This window comes from Semicossyphus pulcher, unplaced genomic scaffold (assembly GCF_022749685.1).
Source record: "Semicossyphus pulcher isolate SPU_LCO1_2020_fin unplaced genomic scaffold, fSemPul1.0.p SCAF_6, whole genome shotgun sequence".
In the NCBI taxonomy this organism is placed as follows: domain Eukaryota; kingdom Metazoa; phylum Chordata; class Actinopteri; order Labriformes; family Labridae; genus Semicossyphus; species Semicossyphus pulcher.
In genome coordinates, this window is record NW_027211737.1 from 10,772,554 (window position 1) to 10,796,487 (window position 23,934).

General features: G+C 42.2%; 1 protein-coding gene across 5 annotated transcripts in view; it reads left to right on the top strand.

The window, feature by feature from the left end:
• slc20a2 (solute carrier family 20 member 2) overlaps window positions 1-23,934 on the top strand; it is a 45,126-nt gene that overhangs the window by 18,014 nt on the left and 3,178 nt on the right. For 4 of the 5 annotated variants that reach the window (XM_069682574.1, XM_069682576.1, XM_069682575.1 and 1 more), the window contains exons 2-10: window positions 7,688-8,249; window positions 10,885-11,025; window positions 11,559-11,644; window positions 13,773-13,869; window positions 14,108-14,227; window positions 15,409-15,630; window positions 16,101-16,737; window positions 16,929-17,114; window positions 20,221-20,305. In XM_069682574.1, the coding sequence (XP_069538675.1) occupies window positions 7,961-8,249; window positions 10,885-11,025; window positions 11,559-11,644; window positions 13,773-13,869; window positions 14,108-14,227; window positions 15,409-15,630; window positions 16,101-16,737; window positions 16,929-17,114; window positions 20,221-20,305 (1,863 nt within the window). In that variant the 5' untranslated portion in view covers window positions 7,688-7,960. Of the gene's footprint in view, window positions 1-7,687; window positions 8,250-10,884; window positions 11,026-11,558; window positions 11,645-13,772; window positions 13,870-14,107; window positions 14,228-15,408; window positions 15,631-16,100; window positions 16,738-16,928; window positions 17,115-20,220; window positions 20,306-21,113; window positions 21,199-23,934 lie in introns of all 5 variants that reach the window. The other variant, XM_069682578.1, reaches the window with a different exon arrangement.

A 23,934-nucleotide genomic window follows, 5' to 3' on the forward strand; every position in this document is an offset into this window, starting at 1 on the left:
GAGCACGTCACCTCACAGAACTGTGTTGCTTTCATGTGTTTTTATCTAGGGGAGCTGTTTAAGATGGTTACAGCTGTTTATTTCAAGCTCTGTATTAAATGGTAAGAGGAATGCTCTTATACAATCTTACAGTTTTTCTACCTCAGTGGAAAAAGCACTTTGAGATTTAACCTTGCAAACACACTCCTCACTGCTGCCATGTCAGGCGCTGACCTGCCCACGGGGAGCAATTTTGGGGTCAGTGTCTTTGATGTGTGGACTGGAGGAGCAAGGGGTGAGAATGCAAACTGATGCACAGCAAGGAGAAAGTGGCAAAATGAGAAAATCACAAGAAGCTGAACACAGTAGGAAATGAAGGGAATAAAGAGGTATGAAGTATTGAAAGGGACAGAGTCTTCTAGCCTAACTATTTACCAATCCCCCGCTATTGGGGTCCTAGGAGATGGAGTTTCAAAAAGTGGTAGCTGGAGTATTTCTGATAAAACAAGTCATTTTAACAACAAGAAAACAATATCATCAGAAGTTTTTAATTAAAAACCTTTAACGTCTGAAATTGCCAAAGTATACACGCATAAAGTAAAGTCATGGTTTTCTCTAAGTGTCATAAAATAATGAACAGCAGCAATCACTTGGACAGCCCCCGCATCCTCGGTGGTCTCGGGGTTCAGCACCTTGGACAGCGGTCGTGACAACCTTGGTGCAGATTGTTACGAATGAGTCATCTGATGTGGACGACGTGACAGAGTGTGTCTGACACCATACGCTGATCTATTGATCGACTCAAACTGGAACTGAACAGTATCTCAGTTCGGTTGTTGGGTCTTGTGTTGCCTCAGCATCTTATCATTCCAAACAAGTCTTTTCTTCCCTCACTGCTACAAGTTTTTCAAATTGAATCCAGCATTCAGAGTTTAATCTCCTGTGTATGTTCCACCCATCCGAATGATCAGCAAAACAGCCACATAATCATGTAGTGCATTCCTACCCTGGTAGCAAAAAGCAATTATGATCACCGCTGTTGAGTCTTCATTATGGTTGTGCTGCCTCTGCTTGTTTTCCTATTTGCAAACCAGACTAGGCAATTGTTACCAAATGATATTTTTAAATGCAATACTCCTTGAAGGTAAATTATAATACATTCTTGGTAAAATCACCTTTTTTGTCTTGTAGATTGGTTTTGGTTTGGAGATATAAAGAGGTAGATGGAAGAGAGGAGAAGAAGAAAAAATAAAAACCTTCACTTATGTTGCATAACATATTATACAACTCATTTCAACATATTTTACTCCATTAATTTCTGAAGCTTTTATAAAGGTTCTTGCTTTTTAGAGTATCAAGGTCCCAGTGACTCATTCAATTCAGTTGGAGAAGTGTGAAAACATGTAGCCTGAGATGGCGAGGATTCCTCTTTTATATAGCATAAATCCATTTCATGAGAGCTTTGTTTATCGTGCATCACGCAAATGAATCTGAAACTGGATCTCTGGCTCAGGCTGTGTTCTCTGAGTGGTTACTGTATGTACAGATCAATGTATGTAGCAAGTCAGGGCTGGGTTGTTTGCTTGCTTCTCAAGGACACAGGGTCGTATACCTCTTCCTCTGTGAGAACATGCTGTGTTTTCTGTTGATGATCATGCAGCTTGCACACAGGTTTTCTGTGATGTACATTTTACCATAGTTTGGTGGATTCCTCACTGCGGTTACAAAGCTGACACTGTCTCACATCATGGATATGAATGCGGCCTGCTTGTGTCTATATTTGGCGGTCTGGGTAATATCCATAGGTTGGCAGTGATTGGTCTACAGATGACAGGGATGCTCAAGAAAACAAAGTGCTTCCTATGTCTCTGCAGAGCACATATTTGAAGATGGAGCAGCTCCTTGCAACTGTATAGGCTTCTGTTCTGTGTTGCTTAACACGTAACTCACATTTTTTCCACTGTTGTAGCTGTTGTCTGGCATGATGGTGGCTTGTACTCCAGCTCAACAAACGCCATCAGCTCACGGGAGCATATCTCCGGACACCATTTTCGTTATTAGCAGGCTAATCTTCTCCGCTCTGGTATCATCACAACGACGAGTGCTAACAGGGCTAGCAAATGATGTGATGCGAGACTGCCTGTTGTCTGTCTCCGCTGGCTTCTCCTTGTGCTTTAAGCGCATGTGGTAAAGTATCGAACTAGTATTTCTATGATAAACAAGTTTAACACCACATATCTTGCACAGCACGTTATCGTCGTCTTTTTTTGTCAAAGTACTTCCAGACATCACATTTCCTGCTCATGGCTGACATGGCGCATGTAGTTAAACTACTTTAGGCGAAAACAACGCATGCGCAGCTGCGTGAGTAGTGTAATGTAACTCGAATAATGACGTCAACAACCAGTATTCATGCATTAAGTGTCCCCACTTCTTCTCCAAGGAATAGTTTAACATCTTAAAACAGAAGCTGCTTCATTCCCTGAAATTACACAAGATGATAAATGCTACTGTCATGTCTGTATTGTAAGGATTAATCTGCACCCAATGCCTGGTTATCCTGTCTTAGCTCAGTACATAGCTAGGCTCCTTGTGCCAGCCTTTGTTTCTAAGCTAAGGCTGTGGTGGCTAAGTTTTACAGTTATGTGCAGGCTTATAGAGTGGTGTCAGTCCACTCATGCAGCTCTTAGTCTAAGGGAAATATGTTTCCCAAAATTTCCATATACATTACTTTCTAAGAATAATGAATATTTTTGCTGTTGCCCTCAGGGCACTGGAGGCCCTGCCCCCCTCAATGAGCTGCACTGTAGGTACCCTCTACTTCTAAATAGTAAGAATGGCTCCATTGGAGAGAGAGAGGCGCATTATCCACAGGAATTAAGTGAAGTTTAGCTTTTATCATTACCATCATATTATTCTAAATGTGGATGTTCTTGAGGGACTAAAGCTGCAGTAGAACCATTTAAAAAATCCTATTAATTTTCTTCTGGACAGAGAAAAGTGTTAAACTCAAAGTTTCACACATTATTACACTTAAGGGTCCACTACATATGACTGATTGGTCTGTGCACCCTCAGGCAGTCATTATGGGTTTTACTACACATACTGACTATATCCTGCAACCCTGAATAAAGCTATTAAAATATTTAAATATTCCCCTTAGATTAGTGGAGTTTTTTTTTTTTACATTGTTACAGGACGAAGGAGCAGTTTGAATCTCCTCTGTATCACAGCAGTCAGAATACAGGGCATCACCAGATCACTCTACTGCAAAGTTTCCGCCATGGAGAAAATAGTTTTATGTGAACAACTGGGAGTGTTGGTATGTGAGCTGGTGTTGATGTGTTACAGTCGGACACACTCTTCAGAAGGGACCGTGCGTCAGCTGCAGCTGTCATGTGGACTTTCCCTGTTTAGAAAATTGTAGACCTGATTTAAAAAGGCCTGGTACTTGTGTACACACCGCCGCACTCCAGTCACTCACACTCCTCTTTCCCCTCCTCCTTTTCTCTCACACACTTCAAAGATGGACTCACCGCTTTCGACCGCGTCTTGTTTAACCGGTGCACAGACTGTTTCCTGTGATTGTGGTGGGGGTGGGTCTGGTTCTGCCAGGGCCATGTTTGACTGTGCGGTCCTCTTGAGGCAGAGGTGTTCCCCGTATTAAACATTTACACAGCTTGTAGTGCAAGTCCTTCAGAGTCTGCTACTGTCAACACATTGACTGCAGAACCACATTATTTAGACAGCACTTCTCAAAAGTGTTTAAGAGGTTTTCAAACTTTGAGAAAGTTAAATAACTTATTTAATAATGATTTAAAGGGTTAATACGTGAGATGTAAACAACCTTTAGGGAAACAAGCCTTTGAATTCTGTCCTATCATGCTATTATGGGGAGCTAATGCAATTAAGGTAGAAAAAAGAATTGGAGGACGCTATCCTCTTCTCTAATGGGCCCTGGAAAAGGGAGCTCGCTAAACTACACTTCCTCAATCTAGGAAGCCCGCCGCCGATGTCATGTCTCGTTCAACATCGTCAGGTTTGAAATGTAGACTGCAGACCTGAAGATTTTTCAGACGATCCACAGGTATATTCTTGTCGTATTTCCGATTCTGTACCGCTCTGACCCATTGCCTGCAGCGATCAATGTCCTTGACTGGTAGTATTTCACTCCAGTGTCTCTCGCTGGGCCGTTCCTTTCAGAGGGAGGGGCGCAATGCATGCTGGGTGTTGTAGGAATGTAGAATGGGCAAAACCACGAGCTGTTTGTACAACTTTCTCCACAGCTTTGTTGCATATTCCAAATATTAATGCTTCTATCGATCACAGAGAACACCAGCTTTGACTGAGAGTGGCTTCTTCCAGGGACGAATTGATCCTTTAATGTTTCTGATAAACCAAGCTTTACCAGACCTGCAGCACTTAAGCAATCCATTGATTTTATTGACATAACATCGTACCTATGACTGTATTGTTATATTAAGTAATTAATTATTAACTAAGTTCACCTTTTAGGAGCACTTCTCCTGATGGACATGTGCTGATAGTCGATAAAGTCCAGTCATGAACCCAAGAGCCTCAAACCTCCGTCTGACTCTGAATCTTTAAGTCCAGGGGCTCTGATCCTTCGCTCTGATCCGTCGCTCTGATCTCTCTCTGGAGAGAATCGGTTGAAAAGAGAATCTGCCCTCAGGGATCAGAGAGGTATCACATAATTTTTAGTCTGTCTCTTTGAGATTTGGCACCCTCTGAGCTCTCTTCTTCTTTATGTATAAAAGAACCGTCCAAACTGTAAGGAAAATGAAACAGATTCTGTCTTAGCGTTTCACTTTTAACAATGGAATAGTTTTTAGTGTCACCTTAAGGACTATATGCTGATTCAGGGAGGTCTTGAGGGGGACCTGATCAAGAGACAAGTTATTATCAAGCTTTTAATGTGTGTGTTGTGGTTCAGCAAAGGATAAAGGATAGCAGTACGTGACCTCAACTGTTCCAGATGGAGCTGTTGGTCAGGAGGAGGGAGCCATAACTTGCCGCAGGCTATTTAGAAAGGAGCTGCCTGCCCCCACGCGATGAGGAGCCCACAGTCCGTTCATGCCGAGAGAATGTGCTCGTCTGGCCTCAAAGCTGTTTACATTTAATGCTCCCCATTAACAATTGGCCTAACCATAGAAGGAAAAGTGCTGCCATTAACTCCTTTGACATGACTGATTATGTGGCGCAGACAAAAGAGAAAGAAGCCAGATTAAGTCGTTTGCGGTGTGGAGGTTTCTCGGGGACCACCTGAGGCTTCAGAGTTGGTGGCCTCATCATCATCAGTGTTGTTGTTGATATTGTTGCGATGTAAATAAGACTTGTGGGACTTTACAGGGGCATGGGAAGCTGTTTGCTGTTTGTTAGATCACCTAACAACAGCCACACTAAAGAAAGTATTGTATTAAGGCTGCGACTAACATTTGTTTTCATTATGAATATGTTGATTTTCTTCAATAATCGTTTGTTTCTCTCGCCTACAAAAAGTCAGAACTCGGTGACGATATCAAACTTCAGCTTTTTCCCAAAACTGGAAGTTATTTATTTTAAAGGTTATAAAATATAGAAGTTAATCAAGTTGCAACAAGGAAATGTTTGGTGTTTTTTATCTTAAAAAAAAAGTAATGAGAGTCCTGCTTTATGTCAAACTTGAATGGCTATACTGGCTATACATCTGCCATGCCTTTTATTTCTTAGGTTGCCTCTTAATTAAATCTAATGTCACAGCAATTAAGGTTGGTGTGCACAAGCTGCAGGCTTACTAATTTGTATAGAAACAATCTCGGATCCCATTGGCTATAGTCTGACAACGATATAGCCTCTGGGGACAGTGGGTGAACATGCCAGGTGTGCCAGTGGTTAGCGATAAACGACCTCCAGTCAAACTTCCTTTTCCGTGTGCTGCAGTGTTTACAGAAAAAGAAAACGTTTTTCTTGTGATTTACTTTAATTAACGACTCTTACCTTTGCTGAAACTTCAACATCATGATGCAGATTTGTAAAAAGGAAAAATGAAGCTTTGTCAGGTCTGTCGTCAAGAGGGGAAGAAAACTTTTAAAATGCTCGTTTGTTGAACGGAAGTCGGATTGATCCGATGCATTTGAGGAAATCGGGAAATCTGAACGCTGAATAGCTTTCGTGACAAAGCGCCACGTTGAATTTTAGCTCTAGAACAGTTTGTTAGCTGTTAGCATGCAGATGTCTGTTAATAGAGATCAATAAGAAGCTAAATCATTGTCAGATGACGCTGATGGGAGCCGGGATGTCATTACAGCGCATTTCGTTCCACCTGCTTTTTGCTCTCCACACGGACTGTTTATCCTGCATACGCCGCAGCCTGCTGATTCGTGATTGGTCAATATTATTCAGACTATAAGCTTAGTTCAAACGGAAACCAGAACACTTCCCGTACTGAAAATCCACGTCCCTGCCTACATTCTCCATTTCTATGTGGAATCTGTAAGATTAGTATAGAAATGTTCCCTTAAGATCTCTAGGGAGCTTTATAGACGTGATGAAGCCTTGAAAATAGTCTGTCAGACATATGACAAGAGTTAAGACATGATGTACTGACTTTTTAATGTTTGTATGAACTTTAACATTGATGGAATTGTGTTAAATTTACATGTTAAAAGTTTTTTTTAAACGAGACACAAGAAAATGCAGAGAATGTTTTAAGTATATTATGATTTACCTGAGCCCCAAAAGTGCAGTTTTGTGTGTTCCCTCCTCGAGCAGCAGTAAACCATCACTGCTGATGCTCTCACTGCATTGCAGTCTTAACATAAATCCTTTCACTGCCTTTTTTTTTTTCATTTTGTACTGCAGCAAAGCCTTCGATTGTGTTTGAACTTGTACTCCAAAGCTTGTTACCAAACTCGCGTGTACCTTTGACTGTCACCCAGCGAGCCCAGTGCTGGCAGTCATGCTGAGACTGAAAGAGCAAAGATTAGAAGGGTAATGTAATTTGTCACGTAAACAACATCCACCCGGCTGGCAGGGAAAGTGACTCTTAGTTAACATTTCTGGGTTGATCCAACTGAGTCCAGACATTTCGGGAAGTACTGCCATTCGGGAAATAATTCTGCTTATCAGTTTGGCTGCCAGACACAAGTGATAGTGTTTGTGGTAATCTGCTGGTCTGGTATAAACACAGTAAATTTTATAGCGAAGGGAAAAGCAGTAAAACAAAAGCAGGTTTGGCAGAGCTCTGCTGCCCTGTTGTGCGAGGGTAAGGTGTTAAAAGTCCACTCTAACAATGGAAGCATTGCTCACATCGCGCTCTGGACACTGTGGTCTTTTTATAGCCGCCGCTGACAGCAGGCCCTTCTGATCAGTCTGATTTGATTTCCTTGAAGTGCAGGATGTGATTTCCTATTGTGGCTATCTGAAACGTCCTCAGCTTTCCTCACTGGAGTGCACTGGAGGTTCTCCTCTGTTTCATCCGAGCCAGTCCTCACAGACATCATCCCCAATCCTACCGTTTTTTGCCTTTAATTGTTATGCCATCAAAAGCTCCCTCCTCTTTCTGTTGGCCCCTCCCCTCCTTTGTTTTATGTTTTCTGAGGATGTCACATGAGGGTGTTGTCAGACGCTAGCTGCTGTTGAAAAAGAGTAATCATGGCTTATGACACTAATCTGTCTCTGTCTCTTCTCTCTCTTGTTTCTCCGGCAGGTGAAGGAACGTGCAGACCGGCTGTCTCATCCTAAGCTATGGAATGCTCCCTGCACCCGCCATCACTAGTCTCCAATCTTTGGACTGAGCTCCAAACGCTTAGTTAGCGGCTGTGCTTCTCCCCTCGAACTCTTTAAAACCAGGGGACGAAGAAAAGGACGGGCTCGACGAGTCCTCCGCTACAAACGCACAGAGCACTTCTTTTATTTTTTGAATATTTAAGATAGTTTGTTTTTCTCCGCTTGGATTTTTGGCTGGTGAAATCACATCAAGATGGATCTGGAAGCGTATCTGTGGATGGTGATTGTTGGCTTCATCATTGCCTTCATACTGGCCTTCTCAGTGGGGGCCAATGATGTGGCCAATTCCTTTGGCACAGCGGTGGGGTCCGGAGTGGTCACGCTGAAGCAGGCCTGCATCCTGGCATCCATCTTTGAGACACTGGGCTCCATGCTGCTGGGGGCCAAAGTGGGGGAGACGATTCGAAAGGGCATCATAGATGTCAGCCTGTACAACGAAACGGTGCCCGTGCTCATGGCCGGGGAGGTCAGCGCCATGGTCGGTAAGTGGGACTTAATTTTCCATCCACTTTAACATTGGAATGATTGATCAACAGAATTTAACCAGCAACGTTTTTGTTTCTTACAGTTGATTAATAATTTCAGCCATTTTTCAAGCAACTTCAAATGTATGTTAATAAGTTACTGCTTCTCTTTCTTATACATGACAGTAAAGTGAATATGGGAATTAAATAAATACACAAAAGGTCAGTTCAATAATGTAAATAGAACTTTGTTACATAAATGGATATTAAAATTGCAACATACAAATAGTGGAAAATGTGTTAATTTTGGCAGCTATTTTAAATTCAGTCTCAGTCTTCAGACGAAAATGCTGATTAGTTTTACTCACATTTTAGTCATTTTTACCCTTTATAGTTTCAGTCGACGAAGACTCAATAAAAAGTCACATTTTAGTCATTACTTTTAGTCAAAATGTTTCCCTCTTCTAGTTTTTACCTGTTTGCTTCAGGTAAAATTAAGACTTTGAATTTCAGGAGATCATCCGTACAGTAAATGAACGATGTAGACACCACATCTGAAGATGACTTTTCAGCATCCCTTCTCATTTAAACAGTCTGACTGAAGCAGACAGCCGGTGATCGCTCCTTTTTGTGTGGAAGAAGCGTCAAATGACGCGTAAAACGTCCCTTTTTCTGTGAGCGTGCACAGAGCCTGAAGCAGACAGCCTGGGTGACACAGAGAAAGTTCACAACCACCTTCGTGATACCCGTTACCCAGTTACAGGAATGCATTGCTTGTATTTTGACAGATTAAACGCACAGTGGGGAGAAATGTGCATTTTGAATGTCCGACAGCTGACCACTAACATATAAGTCCCGTTGTTGAGTTTTTATTGTCAACGATCTATTTTTGTTAACAAAATGACCACTGTTGCACACGTGTTTGTTCATGTAAATGGTGCCCTCTGTAAGCACCTCCTGTGCAGCTTTGTTTAGTCAAATCTTTTCCATATCCTGATCAGAGAAAAGACACTTTCATGCCACATTATAATACATTCACACTTTCTCCCATAAGAGCACTGACGCTGTGTACTGAATGCAGATACTTTATAAACAGCTCTGCACTGCTGTGATCAGAGCTCATGCTGCAGCCGCTCTGCCTCTGGTTGTCCAGACTTTCACAGGGGAAGAGGCACTGCTGATCTTTATTGCATGTTTGAAATCTGAGGTTTTCCCAGAATGAAAAAGCTTCACCTACCCTTTTTGTGGCTCCGACTGTTTGTATTTTTCTTCACATGCCCAAACTAAATTGCTAAATTACACCACTCGGTTCTCAGTCCTGTTTAAAGCTCATACTTTTTCATTTAAGCACATCTGCACTTGTTTTCCTCAAACACTTTTCTTTATTGGATCGAGTTTTTATAACATTTAGTCCTTGCAGAGGTTTGCAGTAATTTCCTGACAAACAATAAGAAAAATGAAACTCTCCTTTTAAATATGCCCCATGATGTGAGCTGGTAATATTAACTAACCTTGCAGCCTTTGCTTCAGAGTGAAGACCTGCCTTTGTCCTCACATTAAAACACATTTACAGTGAAGCACAAGCCTGATTTGTTGTGTATCAACAGCAGCTTTACACATCAACATCATTACCTCAGTGAATAAATGGCACAGAACAGAAAACAATGGGGCTCCTGTTGAGACAATCCCTTTTTTCGATGGCTGACTGCTAGGAAGCGGTGATAAATAAGGCGTTATAATGCCCAGGGGGTTCCCGTGTGGCTGAAATATCAGGTGTGGCAGGCCAGTTTTGTTCATCTCAAACAGGAAGCGTCTTTCACTGGCATGTTGTTTACACAGGACGACGTCTTGAATTAGATTAATAGAAAGGAGGAAAATACTCCTTATGTTGTGCAGCAGGTTGTAATGTCTCGCTGGAGTTCTTGTAAAAACAGAACAATACAACAGTATGTGCCTGACAATGTGAGGGGAAATCACATGCAAGGTCTTTTATATGAATAATGAACTATTTGGTCCAAGATTAAATAAGAGAACATTACCTGTGGGAAAAGAAACATAATTCTATTTAAACTAATTAACAAGTTATTTTCAGTGTCTGTATTACTGGCTGATTTATTTTTGCAGCAGGCTTCAAATTTGTCTGCATGGTTACATTACTGCACTTATTACATCTTGTTTAGTAATATCGGATGCAAGGTCTTTTAGTGATGATGTTTATACCAGCAAGTGTTTTTTTTTTTATGATGTTAAAACTGTGGTTATGTTATTTTAAGTTTTCACATTTACAGCAACTTAAAAAACAAGTTTAAACAATATAAAGTTATTGCTATCATTTAGCATTCAAGGCAAAGCACCTTTGATACATAGAGCCCTTCACAGTGCTTTACACAGTTAAAAACAAAGCATTATGGTCGGCATAAAATACAGAATACAAAATATAATCAAATATATAAACAGGTCCAGTCAGAACGATAAGAAACAACAGTATATGCTTCGACTTAGTTTGATTTTTCAGTATAGTAAACAACAAACGGCAGCAATTCTCTTTGTATCTTGTTTTCTCTCTTTGCTCCAGAACTACATTTTTGATGGGAAATGGTGTCAAATTCTGTATAAATGATCTGAGATGTGTGTGTGTCTGTTTTGATCACAGGATCAGCAGTCTGGCAGCTCATCGCCTCCTTCCTCAAACTGCCGGTCTCTGGGACTCACTGCATTGTTGGCGCCACCATCGGCTTCTCCATGGTGGCCATCGGCACCAAGGGCGTCCAGTGGATGCAGCTTGTTAAGATCGGTATGGGCTAGAGGCTGAATGAGACCTGTGTGTGTGTTTACAATGCTTACATAATATCCCCAGCCTGCATATGTAGTGAACACTCTGCAGAACATAACCTAAATATCTCAACTGTGGGGTTTTTCCAGCACAGCGACAAGAGGAGTTTGACTTCAGAGAGGTTTTCAGTAATCATTAAACTTTGTTGTCAGCAAGTACAGCTCCCTCGACAGTTTTACCCAGCAAGCAATGTACTCCAGAAGAGGCAGAGTTACAGATTTCTCCAGCATTAGGAGTCCCAATAGAGCAGCAGGCTATCTAGTAAAAGGACATAATATAAGTACGATAAACTCCCACTGTAGCTAGAGATGCTGATCCTTCAGGTTTGAAGGCTTTTCTTGGAAGTGTAGGAAATGACTAAATAAGGGAAATAAGGAGTAGAAGATGATTAATGTTGAAAAGATGCAGCCTGATGATACAACATTAAAGGCGGATTCAGTTTTTTTATAGAGTGTGCACATATTTTTCTGATGACATTTTCTCCTCCTCTCCAGTGGCTTCATGGTTCATCTCCCCCTTGCTCTCCGGACTCATGTCTGGTCTCCTCTTCATGCTCATCAGACACTTCATCCTCAACAAGGTGGGCTCACAGTTCCTCACGCACACACACACAAAACATCAATCCCACAATCGCTCCTCCTTGGATTTATTACATTTTTATGCTTATAAACATTTAGGACGGGGTACTGGAATACTAACCATAAAAAATAAATGTTTTATTACTTCCCATGTTGAGAATAAGGCTATCAGTGTATCATTTTATTCTTTTATTCTTTGCGTTCTTTGTCACAACACAGAGACATGTTGATCCACGTGTTTATGTACTAGAATTTGTACATAGACACACATGTGCGCACGCAAAACTTGTCCAAAGAACTTCAGCGCTGATAACAATCCATTTGATTTGGCAACATTCGCAGATCTGCTGTTATGTAAGAGGCAATCTCTGGCAGACCAAGAGGAGAAAAGTGTTGTAGATCACCGTAAGGTCACGACTGCAGGATTATGTGTGAATGAGTCACAGGAGGATTTTTCATCTGGGCTGGAGTTACTGTGGAGCTGGGTCAAACTGAGGATCAGTTCGTCTCTGTCTCTGCGGGCTATTTGCATCACAAGTCGTAATATTTAATTTTTCTAATACATTTAAGCTGTGTTGAGATTCGAGTCAAAACGGTGGTTTAGTTTACAGATATAAAAGTTTTACCTTGGTGCGTCATAAAACTCCTCATAAACCAAACATACTGTATTGTGCAAGAGTGATCGCTCGATATCTAGTCTTACCTCATCGTCTGGTTTCACTATATCCACACCTTAGAGCTGACCATAACTGAACTTCTGACCCCAGCGGGAAATAAAGTTTTATCAGGGACGTGCATTGCAAATTAGCCAAGGCTATAAATGCTTTAGTGTGTGCCCTCGGTTTACTTGCTTCATACTTGTCCCTATACAAATAAACATGTCAGCCTGTGTTGGTACTCATGAAAACATACAATAAACATGGCACATATGCTAACAAGAGAGTAAACTTCATAATCAAATCTAATATATTAAACACTTTTTGGGGGGTTTAAGTAAACGGCTCCTCAGGGGAGTTAGAAATGATTTAGAGATGTTAATGATTAGGTTGCTCATCGTAAAGGAAATTAAACAAGAGGGACCGAAACAAACTTTTTAAAGTACCGTTATAAAGCAAAAGTAAGACTTGGTTATACATTTAGAATCAGACATCAGGATCAGAATCAGCTTTATTGGCCAAGCATGTGTACACTAACAAGGAGTTTGCAGTGGTAAGGAGTGCTAAAGATAAAGATAAATATAACAGCTCTGACTATTTGATGTACATGGTACAGCAATATTTACAGTGGAATGGCGACATGAATATCACAATATAAATTGTCAAATACTCATAGGGTTTCAGGTAATGTTTATTTTTATTATCAATTGTCTTTTAATTTAGTTGTTGAAAATGCAGGTTGTTATTTTCCAGAGCTCAAGTTTAAATCTTGATTTTCCTTCTTTTATCCAAGCAAGAGATTAAGTTCATATAAACTGACATATATGACAAGAAACTAATCTGCACATTTAAAAGCTTAAGTGTGGATGCAAGTAAACCCCCGCACACTGTCTAACTCGCAGAAAATACGTTTATTTAGCTGCAATGTCTCGGTGCTGGACCTTCATCAGGAGCACCGAAACGTTGAACGCAAATATAATAAATATATATATAAATATAAATATTTTCTGCAAGTTAGACAGTGTGCGGGAGTTTACTTGCATTTTTGATGTATTTTTTCCTCTCTGAAGCACCGGTCCTATGAAACAGATGTGCAAAGTTTTTCTCGTGTTTTTTAAGTGTAGAGACATTTTTGGATACTGATAAAATTACTGAAACGGTAAACAGTTATCAAATTACTCTTAATTACAAGATTTATTGTGGCTACTCTACTCAATTAAACATATCATAGGTCCATCCACTTTTTTGTTTTTTTATTGTACAAAAATAAAAGTATTGTTTGTAAGGCACGACAGACAAAACAAAAATTCAACTAGAACAATTACCCATGACTTTGTTTGTTTAAAGCCATTTAGAAAAACTATGACACAATGTATTCTATTCATATCACATAAAACTAAATCCAAAAACAGGGTTTGTTATCATCATATCAGAAACTGTGCTAAAAATCCACATGTGTGTTTTTGCTCCGCAGGATGATTCTGTCCCTAACGGGCTGCGAACGCTGCCCCTCTTCTACGCCACCACTATTGGGATCAACACGTTCTCCATCATGTACACTGGAGCCCCATGTGAGTGCTGAGCGGCAGTTCTGTATTCTAATAGAGATTTTGTCTCAGTTGAATTAGTCTGACACCAACGTATCATCAAATTATCATCCTGGTCTTACCAGGTGATGCGCCTGTGTCGTTAGCTTGCTCAAAATTCCTTCTGAAGGTGTGATGAGAGTATAAGGAGACTTTAATAGTTTGAAACTACCAGCAGTGTGTTATTTTCTTATACTTATGTGTGTGTGTTTATTCATTGCAGTGCTCGGGTTAGAGATGCTGCCGATGTGGGCCATCTTTCTCATCACTTTAGCAGAGTCGCTGATCTGTGCGGCTCTGGTTTGGATATTCGTCTGTCCCTGGATGAGGAGGAAAATAGCAAGTAGGTATCTGTGTGTGTGTGTTTGTGCTTCAGTGTGTGTGTGTGTGTGTGTCCAGGCTTTCTCACGCCATCTGAAACCCCAGCGCTCTGACCCGGGCTCACCAACAGAACCCCAGCCTCTGTGTGCACACTCTGTGCCCTGACACCACACAAGGGGTGCCAGGGGATCTGTTGGCCTCTGCCAGAGCCTCTGACGCCACCAGGACAACTCTGTGAACTCTGTGTAGTACTCCATGGCCTGCAGTGTTGAAAGCTTTCAGATCAACATTAGGAATAGTTTCCCTAATGGGAAAATCAGCCTGCAGCGAAGCAGAGGATGCTATAACACACACGACGCATGATATAAAACAATGGAAAGATCAGCTGATGGATTATCTGAGAGAATGCTGGACAAAAGCAAAGCAGCCAGTCTGTAAATGTAACTTCTTCTCATTTAGGATGTATGAGAAGTTGTTTTTATCGTAGGGTTATTTATTTATTGTCAACGCTGAGGCTTAAAATGATTGTTTCCTGAAACTTTTCTTCCACCTTGCACTCGATTGAGGCCGACTTGACCCGTTGCTTAACTTGTCACGACCTCTGAATGCCTGCGAGGATTAGAGGTGATGCTATCGGCCCTAATCTGGATATTACTGCATCCGTCAAAATGAAACTGCCGATTGGCTGAGTTTGTGTGTTTGTACTTGGGGCTGTTTTGAGGAGTACGAGGGCATCAAGTCTGTCAGCACGCGGATTAGTTCGGATCAGCTGATGGCTGTACTTGTGTTTGTGGAATGTTGCTGCATAGTTTTCCCTTTCCCAGACCTGAAACAAGGTTTATTCTAATTGATTACAATTGCTTAAACTGCAGAGTAGCATAACAGTTAAAACCAAAACATGCATGAAAATAAACTAGATAGAATAAATAGAAAATGATCCATGTGCCAAATAAGTGGTAAACTTTTGAAAGTCCTGATTTCATCCGCTTGCCCTCATTAGAAATCACCCAGAAAGCTGCTCTCTAAAACCTTTCCTTCCAGCATTTGGGCCATTTCTGTTTCACTGTCAAACTCCACATGAACCCTCAGACATATTAAAGAATGACAAAATGTTAAAATGATTGAGATTTATATCTGAGGGTGATATTTTCTTTCTTCAGGAGGTTCTCTTGATCAAACCTTTCATCACGTGTTTTCCTCCAGGTCGTCTAAAGAAGGAGCAGGCTCTGTCCAGGATCTCTGATGAGAGTCTGGACAAGATACCTGAAGAGGAGGAGGAGAGCCCCGTCTTCAAGGAGCTCCCAGGGGCAAAGGGCACAGACGAGGCCGTGTTGCCGCTCACCGGCAGCAGTGAACGCAGCACCAGCGGAGAGCTCACCAACCTGGCTAATGGAGGCACTGTCCTGCCAAACGGCCGGGTCTACGGTAAACATGGAGTATTAGTTTTTTTTAGAGGATACCATTGAGATATTAGACATTTATTAATCCTGAAGGAATTTCTATCTTATCTTGTCTTTGATTTGGGCCAGCAGATCACTTTATCTGTTGTTTAGCGGAGTGTTTTGATTGTGTAATCCATTTGTATTACTTTGGAGAGTTTAGGATTTTGAGGAGAAACAAAAACTGGGGCAAAGAAATAAATAATAAATAAATAATATTAATGATGCTTTAAATGGCCTGTAGGTACATAAGTTGGTACCATTTTCTCATTGCAACTCTTTAAGAAACATCACACAACTCTTCTCAAGTATACCTTGATTTACTTACTATTTTACTAAACATAAAAAATTATTGAGAAGAAGTTGAAACTGTAAATATTCTGCGTTTGGATTCCTCTTTGGTCATTATTTGCTTCTCATGTTTCCACAACCTTCTCTTCTTCTTCTCTTATTCAGGCCGGACTCACTCAATGACCAACGGCTGCCTCAAGTCCCCCGTCTCAAACGGCAGCTTCAGCTTCGACGGCCACATGCGCAGTGATGGCCAAGTCTATCACACAGTTCACAAGGACTCAGGTCTGTACAAAGACCTGCTTCACAAAATCCACCTGGGCCGCATGGACGACAGCGATCGTTCAGGGTCCAACGCCGGCCCGGCTGACAACAACTACCGCCTGCTGCGCCGCAACAACAGCTACACCTGCTACACAGCAGCTATATGCGGCATGCCCGTGCAGCCGCTAATCCGCACAGAATCACGTGACGACAGTGAAAAGCTGGTAGGAGAGGGAGGCGGCAGGAGCAACAGCGTGTCCTACTCCAAGAAGAGGATACGCTACGATAGCTACTCATCGTACTGTAATGCCGTGGCCGAGGCTGAGATCGAGGCCGAGGAGGGTGGGGTGGAGATGAAGCTGGCTACAGAGCTGGAGGGGGTGGAGGAGGAAGGTGCTCCAGCACCAGTGCCTCTGGACGACCTGGCAGAGGAGGATCATGAGGAGAAGGATAAGCCAGAGGTGTTCCAGCTTTTCCACTTCCTGCAGATCCTCACCGCCTGCTTCGGCTCCTTCGCCCACGGAGGAAACGATGTCAGGTGCTGCCTCCTGCTGCTTATAGGATGTACAACATCCCATATAGCCAACATAAAATAATTGTTTGTGTAACCCCAAATAGAGAAATCAGATTAACTCTGCTGCTTGGACATCATTCTGCCCTAGTTGTCTGGTCTAGCATAAATATTAGAAGAGCCGCCTGCTGCTATAATCTATTTTCTGACCTTCGCAGTAATGCCATCGGGCCCCTGGTGGCGCTGTGGATGATCTACGATCAGGGCGGTGTGATGCAGGACGCTGCCACTCCCGTCTGGCTGCTGTTTTATGGAGGTGTGGGCATCTGTGCTGGCCTGTGGGTGTGGGGCCGCCGCGTCATCCAGACAATGGGGAAGGACCTGACTCCAATCACTCCTTCAAGGTGAGAAAGCCCCTGAGCAGGAGAGTGGGTGTCTGTGTCTGTTTGTAAATGAATGAGAGAGAGCAAAAACTTCCTGCATGCTTGTTTTCACTTGCTCCAAAAAGCCTTTTCATGCTGACGCTCCCAGATCCTTTCAGGGCAACAGCTTCCCCGGTAAGTTTTTATGTGCACACAGCTGTTTTAGGACGCACACGCACAATGTCTTTAATAAGGCTGTTAAATGCTATTGAACTAGTAATTGCAATTCAACCGACAGTAAAATCTATAAACCTAAAGCAGCACAACCACGGCTGGAGTGGCTGCTGTGTTGACTCAAGAGCTCTCTCTTTACAGGTACAGTAAACTTGTCTGACTAATCAAGTGTTTATCTCAAGCATGCACCGATTAACCGCTCCTCTACTTCCCAAACAGAGCTGCTGCTGCATGCACTTTTACAACACACACAACCTGCAAGTACAATGTTATTTTCTTCATGTTGCATCTCTTTATTTCTCACCAGGAGGGCAGAATTATTATTTCACACGGTTTCATGATTTTAATCACTTTAAAGATTTGTATTTTTTAATATTCATATTTTTCTTTACAAACAATAAAAAAGTGAGGATATTCTGTCCTTTTAAAACAAAAAGACTCACATAATTATGAACTATATAATGGTAAATATATGGAGATCCTGCATTGCACAACCAGTATGCACATTTTGTTGAGTTTAAACTTTAAAAGAACACATTTTTAATGCTTTTTTATGCATTTTCTGAATAAAGTGGGAGTGATACAACCACCATTTTTCTTCTGCCCTTTGCCTTGTTACATAATAATTATGAATAAATAAACAGTATACAACACATAAGGCCCAAGGGCTCACTTTGTCCTTTAACCTAAGCAGCGGACGTCACGCATCCTTAACCGCTGACTGTTGCTCCTCTGTCCGTGAGATTGATCTTTTTCTTTCTCTCTCTCCCGCTGTCTTCTTGCTTCCCACGCATTAGCTGAGAAGAGTGTGTCTGTGTGCGCGTGTGCATACCTCAAGGTTGTTTATGTGTCTCGTGTCAGCTTAAAGAAGCCAGGCTCTATGCCTGTGGGTCGTCGTGCAGCGAATGCACTGTATGTGTGCGTGCACGCATGCAAGTTGAGGTCTAATTGTTCCAGTTATTTATTTGACAGAGTGTGTGTGTGTGTGTGCTCTGTTGCCTGGCAGGAACATCACACAGGGTTTCAGGAAGTTGTTTGGCATTTTGGATGAAGAGAAGTAGAGCAAGGCAGGGTGAGGGAGGGGCAAAGCCACAGTGGGAACCCTGGCCTCTCTTCTGCAACCGCAGGGAGGGACGCCAGCCTGACTCCTTCTCTTTGCACTTTTCTTTTTCCCCTCTGGCCTCCTCGTTTTTTCAGATTCCTTCCTACCCTCTTCTTTAAATCTCCATCTTTGCGGTTAACCGTCTTCTTCTCCTTCTTCCATTTCTTCATTCTTTCCTATTTCATCTCCTAACTGCGTCTTTTGTCTTGTTTATCAGCCTTTTACCTCTTTTCCTCTCTTCCTTTCATTGCACCGCACTTGCTCTCACGCTCACTTCCATCTCATTATTTTTCCCTCTTTCTTTATTTCTCCTCTTTTCTCTGTTGCCTCTTTCTTTCTTTCTACCTCTCTTTCTTTCCAACTTAATCTCCTTCTTCCATCACCAGCTCAGTCTTTTGCCAGGACTCAAAGACAAATTTGCTTTGGTTCACTGTTCTAAAGGCTCTCTGTCCTCCGGTGTCTGTTTCCATGCATCAATGTGACAAAGAAGTTTGTTTGGGGACAGGGAAGTGTGTGTTTGTGTGTGTGTAGGTGGAGTTGAGTATCTGCAGTCTGTGGCCGAACATGTATTTAAGCGGTGAACACTTGAGCACTGCCGTTTATCACAGCAGTAAAAATTGTTTCCAAGCTTGAAGTATGGATTTTCACGAGTGTGGACGGCTCTCCTGTTGAACCACCACAGGGACAAAGAGCTGCAGATCTTTGTGGCCTCTCAAAACTTTGCCAGCAGGACTCTGAGAAACAAACAGTCCTGTCTTTTTTAGATGAGCTGATCCTGTGTAGTACAAGTATACAATTGTCCAGGCTGTTGCTTATACCTGCATCGTACTCGAGTGATGACTCTTATTCTTCAGAAAGCTTTTAGACTCGCACAGGAGCTGGACAACTCCTGTGCGAAACATTGGTGATGACATGCAACAAATGTCTCCCCACTGGTCGATACAATCCCGCGGCGCTCTGTCGACACTTGTGATGCTTTCAGATGTGTCCCAAAAGCGCCTCTCCGCTCTGCTGCGCTAAAAATATGCATCTAGTCTATTTTTGATTGAGCCGCTGTACGACGGCCTCAAGCTGTAAAGAGCAGATGAGGCGAGCAGGAAGTCAGACACAGGGATGGAATAATGAATCTGTAGCCCATGTTTAAAGCACATAACTCCGGTCTGTGTTTTTTGGAACATTTGGAAGATGACTGGCGTTAAACCCCTCAGCCCCCTCGACATCACACCTATGCGCTCTTCATTATCTCACTCTCACAGACGGGGCCCTTTTTACAAACAGGTCCAAGATTGACTCAAGTCCAATGATTAGAGCACTGCTGTGAAGGAGATTGGCCCTGGCTGTTCATGAGCACCTGAACGGCCACTGGAGGGAAATGTATTTTCACTCTGGTTAATAAAATGTCAACAGTATGTGTCCCCAGAGCCTTACCTGGGTGCGGCTGAGAGTTTTATTGGCTGTGGTTCTTTTGCTTTGTAAGAAGCTACAATGTGCTGCTCTTGGTCTGGTGCCAGTGTGAATGATGTTCCAGAAAGTGTACATTGCTTTGTATGAAGTTACACAAGGCAGTATGGAAAACACTCGCTCACGCACAAGCAACCCAACTCTGAATTTCCTGCCACATTTATGACCTGATAGAAATGCTGTCTTTATTATGCGTGTGTACGTGTGTGATTGTCATATGTTTCATGTTGTGTGTCCTTTAAAGAGCTGTTGAATGTGCTGCTGTGGTTAATGTACAATCAGCACGTCCAAGACATTACAATGAAGGATGTCTCTTTGCTCCCCTCCTCCTCTCCCCTCCCTCCTCCACAGTGGATTCACTATTGAACTGGCTTCTGCACTCACTGTCGTGTTCGCTTCCAATATCGGAATCCCTGTCAGTACCACACACTGCAAGGTATGACCGAGCGGCCCCCTCCAAGCTGGCCTCTCAACTCCCCTACAGGTGTTTACGGGGGGAGAGGGAGCTCACACTGCCTACTAGGGCACCGGGCTGGATATGCACACACCATGTTTGTAGAAAAAACGTCAGGCTTGCAGTCAGATTTTTCACATTTTACGAGAATATTTTTCAGGCCATCTTTTCCTCACTGTGTATTTCATCAGAGATTTTCAGACAGGGAATTGGCAGGAAGGGATAATCCATGTTTATTTCAACTCAAGTCTTATTCTTTTGTCAATTTAAGTATCACAATCAGGCCAAACTAACAGGAGGGATTATAAACAATGAACATAAACACCCAAATGATCATAGAGCCACGCATTAATCCCCTGCATCTCTAAATCCCCACTTATTTTGTACTTTCAAAAGACAATCAAACAATTTTAGCCGTGTCCAGACAGCTCCAGGCGGCCGTGTGCAGCCCCTCTCCCCTGTTCTTTTCAGGTACATCGGATCCAGCCTGGAAGATGAAGCGAACACCTCCAGGCCCAACCCTCTCCTGCCCCCCTCCCCATCAACATGTTGTCTCATCCTCTGTTTCATTTCCAACAACTCCATTTTTGCCCTTTCAGCATTGGCATGGTTTGCTGTGTGGGTCGTCCACCCTCCTGTGCTTGGCTGCAAGCAGAACCTCCCTCCCTCTCCCCTCAACCAACAGCCTCCTCCTCCCCCTCCCCGACCCCACCTGTCAGACTTGTTTTCCACTGTCTTACGTCTCCCTCTCCATCTTTCTCTGTGTCTCTCCACTCATCTGTCTTCACAGCGGATTTTGCATTGAAGTAATGAGTGCGCTAACAGTGCTTGTTGCATCAAATGTGGGCATCCCAATAAGCTCCACCCACTGCAAGGTATTGGAGTCATTGGTAGTGAAGCCGCGTAGAGCCGTCCCAGAGCTCAGAGCTTCACCGCCTCACCTGTAGCTGTCAATCACAAAAGCCAATCACAACTCCTAAAGTTGCTCTTTTGACCTCTCGTGCAGTTTCACTCCGGCAGCAATCCCAAGTTATTACATGTGATGCAAGCTTATAAGCCATAGATCAATATATCTGTGTGTAGCTCCTGAAATGTCACTCATAAATAAGAATGTATTATCCTGTGATATTTAAACAGATATTAGACGTTAGTTAAGTTGTTTTCATGTACACCTCCGGGAAAAAATTAAGAGACCACAAAATGTATATATATATAAATATATATATGTATAACATTTCCAAATAAAATATTCTCATTTTGGTCTTTTATTTGCAAAAAATGACGACAAAGGTTAAGATAACAAAAACATTTTTTTTTAGACCTCAAAAAATGCAAGGAAAACAAGTTCATGTTTGTTTTTAAAGAACAGAATACTAATGTTTTAACTTAGGAAGAGTTTAGAGATCAGTATTTGGTGGAATAACCGGGTCTTTAATTACAGCGTTCATGCATCTTGGCATGCTCTCCACCAGTCTGTCACGTTGCTGTTGGGTGACGTCAGCAGCTCAGCTTTGTTCGATGGCTTGTGAGCATCCATCTTCCTCTTGATCACATTCAGGAGGTTGATTTAAGAAACATTTGGAGTGGCCTCTTAATCTTGCTGTGTGTTCTACAGCCGGACACATGCTAGCTTAGCTTGTCACAAAGACTGAAAGACGGTTATCTGCCTCACTCTTTACAACAACCAGTGGAGACTCAAAGTATGAGAGACATAAAGATAGTTTTCATGTAGTAAACAAACAAGACATCCTTGTCCACAGTATATTTATGCTAAGCTAACTGGCTGCTGGCTGTAGCCTTATATATATATAACAGACAGACATGCAAGTGTTATTGATCCTATCTTACTCCCTGCCAGAAACCATGTATGTGTTTGGCCCACAGTGTTGAACTATTCTTTAATTGTTCAAACTTCACTCTTAAATTGGAAGCCTGTATTTATAAGAGAGTCTAACTCGTGCAAATTATTGATGATGTTAAATCATCAGTCGTCTGTGACACAAATCAAAACAAGATCTTCCTGCATCTGTGAAAACATAAAAGAAAGAGACTTCCCTGTTTGTATTTGATGCTGCGAGCTGTCCGTCTGCTGAAGGGAAACTGCACAAGACTCAAAACTGGTGTTTAATTGCTGATTATCAATTTTTCTAAACATCAACATCTCCATCAATATCTTTTATTCATTTCTCTGCTCCAAAGACCCTTTCTCCTCCCTAAAACCTCTGATAATCAACTGCTATGCCTACATGCTTAATCTACTGATGGTTCGAGGTATAGGCCTGTGGTGGGGATTTGATTTAGTTACTGTGTCCAGAGGATACACAGACGTTGTTGGCTAAAATCAGTTCTTCAAGATTATAAATGACCCTTTTTTTTTGCCATTTTAGGGCATTTGTTTTCACAAATTAAGCATTATTAATAGTAAAAATGTAGCTTCTGACCGTAGCCAACAACATCTGTAAACATCCCCGAGACGTCAGTGGGAGAGAATGTATCCATCTGTTTAGTCTCAGTCCGGAGTGACTGCTTCCTTTGGGGATTTGATTTCTTTCTGATGTTCAGATCAAACTGAATTGATGCCCAGCTCTTTTGTTTGGGTGTGTGAAGTGTTGATGTACAATGACTGGTTGTCTCAAAAGCTCTACAGACAGTTAGCCGCACAAACACAGAGGTCAGACTCAGTTCAGGCTTTGCTGCTGCATGCCTGGAATACTACAAATGGGTGTAAACAGACGTCTTGTCCACAAAGTTTAGAAATATGTCTACAGAGGCTTTTGAAAGACCTTGAAAGATGCAGTATGGCGCGGCCAGCTTGACTGACATCTTCCTCTCTAAAGAAATGATTATGTAACTTTGAGTAAGACTGACCTATCGACCACAAACACGCTGGTCTCTGTTGACCTGACCTTCCACATTTAGTCCTGAGTGTGACAGAAGGCGTCTCATGTTTCTCTGGCCGTATAAGAGCAGGCACAGTTCAACTCCCGCCCATCTGCAGCGTCACAAACAGAGCTGGAACCAGTCACTGCACATGCCACTCCAACACGCTAAGGGTACTGGGAATGTGATCACGGGTCTTTTCTAAAATTATTTTGTGTTCTGATTTTCTTGAAGGTGAGAGAAGCGTGCACAAGTTGAAGTCTGACATGAGCAGAAATATCTGAGAAAACTCTAAAACAAACCAAACGAGCTCTTGAGGTTTTCGAATGGAGGGGTTGCGGATGTAGCAGTGTAGTTTATACACACTCTATGTAATCCCAGCTACAGTTACATTTACGTTATTGAAAGTTGATGAGCCCGACAGTAGTTGCATTTATGTTGCACTTTTTTAGTTTACTTCTGTGGAAAAAAAGTCTGCTAATTAAATTAATTGTAGAGGGAATAATTACTTTGCACTGCTACCTGCTGGTCAGGTAGCCATCTCAGGTCCAAACGGCCCCATTTTCTATTTAAATACATTTGGGTCGCGATTTTTCATTAAAGGATCAATTCGCCCCTGTCAGTCAAAGAAGCTGGTGTTCTCTGTAATCAATAGAAGCAATAATATTTGAAATTGGCGCCGTAGCTGTGGAGAAAGTCGTACAAACAGCTCGTGGTTTCGCCAATTCTAC